This window comes from Cucumis sativus, chromosome 4 (assembly GCF_000004075.3).
Source record: "Cucumis sativus cultivar 9930 chromosome 4, Cucumber_9930_V3, whole genome shotgun sequence".
In the NCBI taxonomy this organism is placed as follows: domain Eukaryota; kingdom Viridiplantae; phylum Streptophyta; class Magnoliopsida; order Cucurbitales; family Cucurbitaceae; genus Cucumis; species Cucumis sativus.
The window spans coordinates 10483163-10494600 of record NC_026658.2 but is presented as its reverse complement, the minus strand read 5'-3'; the positions used below and the strand labels follow the sequence as shown (position 1 = coordinate 10494600).

At 36.7% G+C, this 11438-nt stretch overlaps 1 protein-coding gene across 1 annotated transcript; it reads right to left on the bottom strand.

Moving 5' to 3' along the window:
* Positions 1-5672: 5672 nt before the first annotated feature.
* LOC101214910 (ABC transporter E family member 2) lies at positions 5673-10966 on the bottom strand. Its single transcript, XM_004150200.3, is given in 14 exon segments — positions 5673-6097; positions 6181-6311; positions 6454-6699; positions 6906-7175; positions 7301-7486; positions 7567-7762; positions 7846-8134; positions 8137-8149; positions 8988-9077; positions 9150-9267; positions 9344-9441; positions 9568-9653; positions 10462-10571; positions 10729-10966. Coding segments are annotated over 12 exon segments (1815 nt in total). The 5' UTR covers positions 10565-10571; positions 10729-10966; the 3' UTR covers positions 5673-6097; positions 6181-6191.
* Between the last annotated feature and the right edge of the window lie 472 nt (positions 10967-11438).

Below are 11438 nucleotides of genomic sequence, written 5' to 3'. Positions count from 1 at the left end.
CGCGCGGACTATTGATCTGATGATGCAACAACCCTATCTTATGCAACTGAAAGACCATATCTCTGTTGATGCTTTTCCTTGTTTCTAGTCCTGGGATCATCTATGTTGGAATTTATGTCCTAAAACTCGTAGTTTGTAATCATATTCTACTCAATAAGTTGTTATTGATACTATAATCTTAAAGCTAATAAACTAAGGTCCCAATGCTATTATTATGTAAACTTGAACTTTATGTAGAGACATAAACGTGGATCAAGTTCGAGTAAATAGCCTAAATAGTCTATAGTATACGAATACGACTGGGCACCTTAGTCTAGGGACATTATGGATGTGGATCGTTTTGTAGTTAGTACAAACGATGTGATCCTAAATCGTTCGTGTAGAGACATGAAAGTGGGTGCATCCTATGTAAAGAGTTTACATAAGACCGGATCCATGAAATAGTCACTTTTAACTTATAACACCGCTAACTTTGTAAAACTGACTATTTCGTTTATAGATATCCAGTGTAACTTAATCTTAATCCTGAGCTAATTATGAACTTCTGTTCACACGAGATTATCTTTAGATCTGCATAGGTGAGGGCAGCTCAATGACGTTGGTTCAATAAGTCTTCCATTTCAGGGGTAACACCGGGTGGATAGCTAGGGACATAGAGAGCAAGACGAAATTCACTCCTATCCACTCTAGGGTTAGTAGATAGGTTGTTCCCTTAAGGATTGAATCCAGGTCTTGAACAAGGGGCTCCACCCTCTCATTGGCTCGAGAGGGATTCGGTTTAAAGGTTGGACCTTAAATCAATTGTTGAATAGTGGATTAGTGGACTTAAGGAGAAAAGATATAATCTCGAGGTAAAACGATACTTTGACCCAGTCGAGATTATGAACAACCTGTGAAGGATTAACTTACTTATCATGGTTATATCACGTAGACACAAATATATTTATAGTGGGGGAGTGCAACTACGAGACTTTAGTGGGATGACCATTTAGTTAACGAAGGTTGATTAACTCGGTCTAAAGAGTTTAGCCAGTTAATCTAAGATCGTTGAAGCCCCTTATCTATTGGTCCATTAGGTTTCCTGCTAGCTCACAAGGAAATCAACTTAGAACATTATGATGGAATAATTTGAATTGTTTGAATTAGGTAAAGAGAGAGAAAACGACAAATATATCTAATATAGTCATTGGTTATAATTTAAGATAGAGCTTTATGTTTAAATGTGATTTAATATGAATATGGATTCATATTTGGAAGCTCGGAATTGATGAAAAATATAAAAAATGTAAAAAGTCAAAATGTTGACTTTTGACTTTGAAAAATCAAACTTTGACCGACTTTATATTCAAATGTGATTTGAATTTTGGAGAAATGATTACGGATTCATGCTTGGGAGATTGAAATTAGTCAAGACAAACAAAATGGTTAAAAGTCAAAATGATGACTTTAGACTTGAAAAAGTTAAACTTTGAATTTGATTTAAATGTTGAATTACCATATTGCCCTTAGACTAATTTAAATAATAACACTTGTTGACATTTGACAAGCTTATCACTTGCATGTGATATGCAAGTAGCTTATTACATGCAAGACACCTACCCCACTAAGAATGCCAAGTGGTGAGATAGGGAAGCTCTTGCATGTAGTTTACTTGTAAACAAGTTTTGTGCAAAGATGAAATGACTCTTGGATTTGAAATTAAAAATTAATTTTGTAATTGAGAATTACAAAATAAAACCAAGAACACTTTTCATTTGAGTCTCACAACATAAGAAAAAAAAAAAAAAAACTAAAAGTTAGGTTCCTCCGAAGAATCTCATCTCTCTATTTTCTCCACCATTTTTTAGTCTCACAACTCGATTCTAAGTCCGAAGAATAGCGGGTCAACGCTAGTGGTAGTCCCAACTTTGATTTCGTGAGAAGATCGTGAAAAGCACGTGAGGAGATTACAAGAAAAGAAAAGCATCAAAGATGAGGTTGTTCTTTTAACCCTATCTTTGTTATTTTAGGGTTTTTTATGCATGTTAATCACTAAACTTGTTTAGTTGCAATTAGAGTAAAATTTTGATCTTTATTCCACTGCGCATGTCTACCATTTCCATCAATCTATCCCTCATCCAATCCAGGTTCAAGAGATAATTACCTTTCGTCCGCAACAAGAATCTTCTTGATTTGCCTTCGTTCTTAATGAACGAATATCTTTGGTAAGCTTTTTTGTGGTCGATCGAATCAAACTTCCACACTAAAAGAATCAATATATAAAGAATCTTCTCAAGAATATTCCTGTCTTATGGCACCTTCTCTCAAATTTCATTGAGTCTATCTTCATCTACTGAGGCCTAAAGTCAGCCCTTCTAATGGATAGTCCTCCGAACTGGTCTGAAGACGCCATAGGTTAATATGGATAGTCCTTTAGTCTTAATACTCCTAACTACTAATGGATAAAGAAGTCCTTCGAACGGGGGACGGGGGTGAGGAGCAAAGAATTTGAGAAGAGGGTTGGCAAATTTCATGTTCAAAGAGCCAATAGGTGAAAAGAATATTGAATCTACGGGCTTCTCTACTTTCCAAGACAATGGAAACCCATTTGGATGACTTATCAGCCGATCCGACCCGAGAATGAAGGCCAATCCCTCATTTATTAGGAAAATTTCAAACAAGGTGAAATTCAATATGACGAAACGATAAATAGTGGTTGATCTTAGAATATATAAGTGGTTTATCAAGCTCTGCTCAAGAAATAAGAAGATATAATAATATTCCAGTGGTTTATCAAGTTCTTTTTTATGATTGAAATTTGCGAATCTAATAAGTTGATATTAGAAAGTAATAAAGTGCCTTTATCAAGCTCAGAAGAGCTTTATAGTCTCTATCTAATATGCTTAGGCCTCTTTCTTTACTCAGGGCCACTGAAGACTGCTCATACAGCCACAACAAAACTGCTAAGGAAGATTCCTTTGACTTTCTTTCCCGCTTCGATTCATTCCTTGCTTAAATAGGTGAGTCCTGATTACATCACATCGACTTAACAAAATCGAAATTCGAGTCCTGCTGAAATGGTCCTTATGATCTTCTTATGTATCCTAAACCTCCTCATATGATTATCAGAGTTCTGAGATGAGAACCGTTCTTGCAATGACGAACTCACTCTCAATCTACAATATCTTTCTTCTTTGCGTTGGAGGTCCTTCAATGCCCACGTAGCGGGTTTTAGTTCCATTAATCAGTCCTCTGTGGGTAAAGTCCAACTAGAAATAAAATAAGTGGAATTCAAAAAGAAAGAATATCATCTTGAATCCATAGTTAGGCACAAAGAATATTGCGTGGAACTGAAAGAATATTGAATGATCGAAGCGCAAAGAATATTGCGGAGGAGCAATGAAATTTGTGAGTCAAAGAAATTCATAAATTAGGCTACCGAGCGCCCATGGGTTGGGTCCATCCCCTCCGTTTTCGTCAAGGACCATAAATACGAATCAAAGTGGGAAGGCCAGAAAGTTCAATAAAAAAAGCCATCAGTCCGAATTCAACCATCAAATTGCTCAAAAATCAGAAGACTTCTCATCCCTTGAAAGCATGCCAATTTCTCAGCCTTTTTGGATGCAAAACTCTAAGAGGTCCTAGGTCCAAGGAAAGTCTAGCGTATCAGTTCAAGAAAAAACTAGAAGAGAAAAAAGGCCTTGATTTTAGTAGATTCAAGAAAGTGGTGATTTAAATCTTATCACCTCTGAGCTTATGAAGAAATACGCCTGCTAAAGAGAGGTGGTGGGAAGAAAGCATAGGCCTAAGAAACTTCCTTCCATAACCCCAACTGCAGAGTGGATTTCGATCCTGCGATCAGTCTGATGTGGATTCCAAACTCTGCGTGGCTTACTCGACCTACTGCATCCATAACGATTCCTTACATAATACATAATCTACTCTCAAAATTCACTCTCGCTAAGCCAGACCACCGTCCTTCTAGCTCTAATTGGACCCATTTTTGGACTCGCCTATGGGCGAAGTTCATTAAAGGAATAAGACTCGAGAGGTCAAATCTCCATTTTTCTCGTTGTGGGAGCGAAGAAGATGACAGCGGTTGGGGAGAGGGGTGAAGAAGTTCGACTTTCTATATAGAGGAGAGGGGAGAATAGAGAGACTTAGAGGAGAGGCTTGACCTCGAAAAGAAGAAGCATGTCAAAGAGATCGAAAACTCGAGACGAGGCGTCGAACCAGACAAATAGCCTTGTGTTTTTCACTCTCAGTCTGGGGATGAACATATCTCTGTAAAGGTAGCTGGGGAAGAAAGCCTAGACTAAATAGGAGAAAGAGGTTCAAAGACCCATTCATTGATCTATTTTGATGTCTCCTTCTAAACCTGCGGCAAGGCGCGAAACAAAGCGACCGAGCACAATCAATGAAAAATAAAACTCCAACAATATCCTTTTTTCCTTCGGCTTTAAAGCATTATGTTCATCTGGACCTTTGTTTTTCTTCATTCTGCCCTTAGTAGTCGGGAATAAAGGAAGAGGCGCAATGGAATATGCGATTGAGATTTTGATACCAGAGAAGACCGCTCCGTGAGAAAACATCCTATCTTTATTGTAGATTACTATCAATGAAGGAGTTTGATGCTTGATGGGAGAGTTTTATGCCTTCAGAGTCCACGGAAAGAATTGAATTATCTCTTCCTGCAGAGGTTCTTGATTCGATCTGTCACGAGGAGGACGAGGCGCACCCTAGGAGGCACACCTTGATCTATAGGGATCCATTGTCTTGGCTGAAAGGAGAATCAATCAATCGACGCAGGGAAGAAAGCCCTTAATCTCCAGCTCGACCTTCCCCATTCAATGGGTGGATGTTGCGACCGAGACAAGTGAGTGTAGAGGCTTTTTCTTTTGACCTTGTTGAAAGAAGCTAATATTCTTTTGTATTGTATATGCTATGCTTCACGAGTCAAATCCCTCCTTATCGTTAGATCGGGAGCCATAGCACAACCCAATCTGGATGCAAGAGAGAGGCATAAAGGCCTTTTGTCGGGTCAGACCGAGTCACATCCGCTCGAGTCGTAGTCGCCAATCCATCTGAAAGAGAAGTTGCAAGGAGTTAGAAGGAGCAAGGCTAAGCATAATTGAGTTTATGAGTTGTAGGAGTCGAGAGAGGAAGTCGGCTCTTCCATCTAAAAAGTAGCAAGTGGCTCGCCTTCCTAAAAGGGGATTCTCCAATGAAGTAAATGACAAGGTTCAAAGAATTTGAGTCTTTCATCCTTTCTTCCTCGCAATATTGATAAATCAGTTACTTAATAATGTTAAAAGATTAAATTTCTTCCTCGCAATATTGATAAATCATTTACTTAATAATATTAAAAGATTAAATTGATATGATTATAAAAGTTGAAAGTTCAAATTCACATATTTAACGTTTAAATTAATACAACTCTTGTTTTAGAATTTAAATAGAAAAATTAATAGGTAAGGACCTAAATTTGATATTTGCCCTTAAATTTTATAGATAAGATAAATCAAGAATGCATCTGATAGATCTTCAAACGTAGAAGTAGTAGTAGTTGCCTAATTTTGAATCGCATCCCAAACTCTTAACTCAAGCTTTCAGAGATTAAACGCACAGAAAAGATTGAGATAGGGGGGAAGGGTAAGTAAATGCACCTCAAAATCTAGTAATATAAAAGGAGGAAGAAAAAGAAAAGAAAACTACTCATTCCTCTAAAAACTTGAGCGAAAGAAATTGCCGCATTACAAAATCTAAAATGTGCGAAATACTATTTTGTTCCTTAATATGTTTGAAAATCTAATGATCAAATATAAATTTAGGAGGAAAAAAAGCAAACAACATTCAAGATGGACTTGCCTCATGATGGCTGAGAAAACTTTTGAATTTGCTAAAAGCAGGTCATAAAGAGAAATATACTACATGCCCTGCCCTGCCTGCCTGCCTGCTTCTTTTAAATTAAAACCAATAAGCCAAAAACACAGATTCCACAAAATGAAACAATGTCCTCTCCCCCTCTTTTGCACCTCTTTCAAAGATGAAGATGAACATTCGACCATTCAGCTTCGGACATGCTGCTCTCTATAGGTTAAAAAACCAGCCTCCTCACCTGCATACGCAAGAAAACATAAGAAATCTACCTTTTATTATTGGAAAATAATGTAGGAGGGTAGGAGGAATGAAGAATTACACCTGCAAAATTCTTAATCGTCCAAGTAATAGTATGAGCCAGCTGACTTCTGTTCACGATCCTTTGCCGAGTCAACCTTGTTAATTCGTGGCCTGTAATTTGTTGGATCTCTTCTAAACGTAATATCAAGATGCTGCGATCAATCAAAAGAAGAAGACTCGTCAGTGATTATCGTTAGGTCTAGAGTATTGCTCCAACTAGTTTTGCATCTTAAGATATGGTATACTAATCCAAAAGGAAAGGATGTGAAGTGGGTTAGAAGAAACGTGTCTTACAGATAAGAAGAGATTCATTCCAGTCAACAGGGACTGAGGACAATTAGCAGTACAATCAACTGATGGCTGACCCTCATAAACAATAACGCGATCTGCGAGATAAGTTGCCATAATAAAATCGTGTTCGACCACAAAGGCAGTCTTTTTTGCGTGAAGAATAAATCTCTTGATGACTTTTGAAGCAACAATACGCTGCTCAGAATCAAGGTAAGCACTTGGTTCATCTATCAGATAGATATCTGCAGGCTGCAAGCATTAGAATAAACCAATATACTAATCATTCCCCTGAAATACTAATGTTAGTCAAGAACAAAAATAATGACACAGAAAAATCTAAATTCTAGTCTCATTCATATACTATCCAGGCAACACAGATTCATTCCTTTCAGCTAATACAGCTTCCCGATGATATTGGATGAAAGGTTATTATTTAAGAAACAATGTAATTGTACCTTTCCAAGGCAGAGGCACAAAGCGACTCTCTGCAACTCTCCTCCAGAAAGATTCACGACTTCCTGGTCCATTAATTGTTCGATAAGTAAGGGTTTCATTACGTCTGAAACAAATTGCGGATGCATATAGGACTCTCTTATTTTCTGATGTAGCAAGTGCCGGACAGTGGATTGGAACTTAGGACTGATCTTCTGGGGCTTGTAAGAAACGTTGAACTCAGGAATCTCAATATCAGAGCCTTCGACAGAATCAGGTTTCAACAAACCAGCCTGCAAATGCAGTCAATGGTGGATTAAATGCTTAGGATGAGAGATATGGCTAATGGGACATTTGCTATTTACTAAAATTAAAAGAGAGAAAAGAACTAGAAATAAGTAATGGAAAGACCAAATACCAGCATACGAATAAATGTTGTCTTCCCTGTTCCATTTTCACCAAGCATCACAATAATCTGTGAATCAGTAAATTCACCTTCTATCACACGAAGCTTGAAATTTCCTTGAGTTTTACTCATGGTTGGGTACTTATATCGTGCATATGTTTCAATTTCCTCTGCACTTTCCTGAGGAGTCTCAGCAACCTACAAGAAAAATAAAAAAAGGATAATTGCAATGGTCTAAACATTCTATTCTGGTGTTGAAAGTCAGCAGAATCACCAACCTTGAATGTAAGAGATTCATCTCTAAATCGTAGATTTTCTGTGGGAACAAATCCAGCCAAGAAGATGTTGATCCCTTCCCTAACCGAGAAGGGAAGGGTCACAACTCCATAAGCACCCGGTTTCCCATAGAGACAGCAAATGAAGTCAGATAAGTAATCCAAGACACTAAGATCGTGCTCCACAACAATTACATAGCTGCAAAAGGATCCATGAACTGTGACAAACTAAGATAAGAGGAACAAAATGCTAGGAATATGATAAAAAGAGACCAACGGTACCTATTGGGCCTAAGCAAAGATCGAATAACTTGGGCAGCTTTAAGTCTCTGTTTCACATCAAGGTAACTTGAGGGTTCATCGAACATATATATCTCTGCATTCTGTATGGCAACAACAGCAATGGCAAATCTTTGAAGTTCTCCACCAGACAGATCACCAACATTGCGATCTATAACCTGGTTAAGCTCAAGATCATGACAAAGTTCTTGCTTCATATCCCTCTCATCTTTTTGCTCTAGCACCTGGCCAACATTCCCTTGAACAGCTTTTGGAATGTGATCAACATATTGGGCTTTATGATTGCCTAACATAAAAGTGAAAAATCGGTCATTATTAATGACAACAAAAAGTTACTCTTGCCTAGTACATTTTCATCAATTCAGAAAAGGTTTATCTGTACAAAATTAAATTTTAAGAAAAGGTGCCGCAAACAAAAACAAGTAATGTTGAGTGATTTTGTTGTCCAGCACTAGAACATGTAACCACTCTAGTCGAAGTTTGGTAAAGCATGTTACTACTCGTATGCAATTAAAGTAGAAACAGTATGGGGTATATTTAATCCATGTTTACAACAGCAAATAAAACATTCCTACAAAAAACCCTCAACTACCAACAAGAATGAGCTCCAATCCAATAGAATAATACTAAGTTGATAATATGAAAAAAAAAAAAAAAAACCAATAAACAAGCACCCATGACAAGACACCAAACCTCGCACACCCCAACCTTATTCAAAGATCACTACACCCCTCTAAAAATTATAATTTTCTCTCTCCATCAACACTCCGCACAAGATAGTAAAACAACAAACCTGCCACAAGACATAATAAAACCCACCACCTAGAAAATTCTCGTTCCATTACACAACGACAAAAATTCAAAAGAAGTGCACAAGAAAAACTTAGGAGACAAAATAGAGGTAATATGAGAAATTCTTCAGAAAAACCAATCAATTAAGACAATAGATCTAAGTTTCACGAAGGCCTATCAGACAAATAAAATAGGTATGCAAAGAAAGATATTAAATCCACCAACCATTTTCCAACTACGTTTTCTTATTTTCAAATAATTACAAACGGTATGAACCTAAAATGACCACTTCATACATTTGATAGATTATGAAGTAAAGTGTTTCATGTTACCTTTAGATTGTCTTCAAGGATACGTGTAAAATAATTTTGCAACTCGGATCCTCGAAAGTAAGTCAATATCTCCTGCCAATCTGGAGGGTTCTGCAAATATTCATGAAACGGTTGAGCCTTAACACAACAAAGTTAAGCATAAAAGGCAATCGAGAATGTTACATTGAAACGACCAAGATTTGGTTTCAGCTTTCCAGCCAAAACTTTCAGTGCTGTGGACTTCCCGATACCATTTGTTCCAACCAAACCAAGAACTTGCCCGGGCCGAGGAACTGGCAGCCTACAATCAGATTGCCCTTCAATTTTGAACCAGATGAAACAAATTGATAAACTTAGAAGCTTAGTCCAGAAATAACCTGTGCAGTTTGAAGGTGTTTGGGCCATATCGATGTGTTGTATCTTTATCTAAATCCTTCGGCAAATTGATGATTTGAATTGCTTCAAATGGGCATTTCTGTATCATTGTATTATTTGATCAGAACAATTGGTATAATAGTCCATTATAATTACTCATTAACACATTATAAGAATGCTAAAATAATTTATTTATAGACAAACATAAACAACAACTTGCACAAACCTTGACACATATACCGCATCCAATACAGAGTTCTTCTGAGATAAAAGCAATCTTAGCAGCTGGGGTAACCTCAATACACAGTTTACCTGAAGAGAAATCAAAATTTAATGAAGTAGCAAATACATAAACTCTGATAAAGAAACTTGTTGCATGAGTCCATGATGATTATTGTTGCTAGTCGGATTCTTATTATTTAAAAAAAATCACAATTAAAAAAAGAAGTTGCTTATGAATCATTCATATTAACTAAATATTCAAATGGCTAAACCTGCTTATCATATATCAATGAGATTAAAAAATTGAACTCTCACGAAAAGACCAAACAATCATGCATTTTCCAGGAGAAAAAATAGGTAAGCAATTAAGTAATTACGGCAGAGCCACCATAGTACTGACTACTGATAAAAATAAAGTCGCAATTCGAGCCAATTAAAAATTAATTACAGGCCAAAACAAATATCCAAAACATGCACGTAGACAGACGGCTGTTTTACGAAATTTTCCGCAATCAAACTCTTGTGGATATAGAATTACAATCAGAAATGAATAAGAAATTCAAATCCAAGTCGCTGGGTAGTTGGCGACTGTCTTGAAAGATAATTCTACATTTTTCGACAAACGTAAATTAGGTTTCAGAACAAAGTTGCCATCGGATCACTAGAACTCTCTAGCTCGGTGAAAACCTCAACAGTCATCAAAGACAAACCGTAATACATGAATCCACAACTCCATTAGAACAACAAACTCAGCATCCGCCTAACTGAAACACTACTACTTCCTATTCGCATCCGAAAGAAGATCATATCAACGAAACGATATCAAATTCATCACAATCAGACAATCAAATTCCAACAGAACAAGAAGGTAAAAGAAAAAAAAAAGGAACATAAATACCAGTCTTAACAACCGGACAGCTCTTCTTGCATTCCTGACGGCACTTTTTAGGCTTGCACCTATCCGAACTCACTATAGCTATACGCGTCAATCGATCCGCCATCTAAACACTGCACAGAAATAGAGAAGCAATTAGATGCATAGAATCCAGCAACGAACTTTTTAAAAAAAAAAAAAAAAGGAGCAGAGAAGGCAATCAAAATGAAAGCATCGAAAAATCGTAGATTGAGGGAACATAAACAAAGAAAAAAAAAAGGAAAAAATCACCAGAAAAAAGGGAATCAGAGGTAAAGAGATGATTATGGGAAGGGAAAAGAAGGGGTAATGGAAGAATGAAAGAGGGGAGAGAAGGGAAGAAGGGAAGAAGGGATGGGAAGGAGCAAGCGTATGGCACACGCACTGCTCCAAGTAAGTTAAAGTTTTCTAGGGTTTTTTCATCATCTGAATAAGGACCCGAATGGCGGTTATTTCGGGTCCATTTTCTTCCCCTTATTTCTTTATTTCTTTGTTTTCTTTTCTTACTTTCTTTTACTTCTTCTTCTGCCAGATAAGATAGAGGGAGACACTAAATTCTATTTTATTTGATACATAAATAAAAGGTCGGATCCACCCCTTTACACTTTAAACTATACCGAACCCGCTAAACATTCACATAGTAAATTTTTAATCTCCTCTTTTTAAATACGTGTAGTAAATTGATCCTAATGCATCTCCTCTTTTTAAATTAGGTTTATTTTTAATCTTTTAATTTTTTACAACACCTTGAATTAATTAAGTTTTCTTTTAAATAATATAATAAAACCCATAAATATTTACAATAATTTTGAAAATGGAAAAAAACCTAGAAGTTCACAATGTGAAATAACAAAATTACCACGCGACTAATCGGTCAATTGTTACATAATCGATCTAGGTACACGATCATTTAGATACTACTATTATACAATCATTTAGATCTATCACTTATCATTTATCTA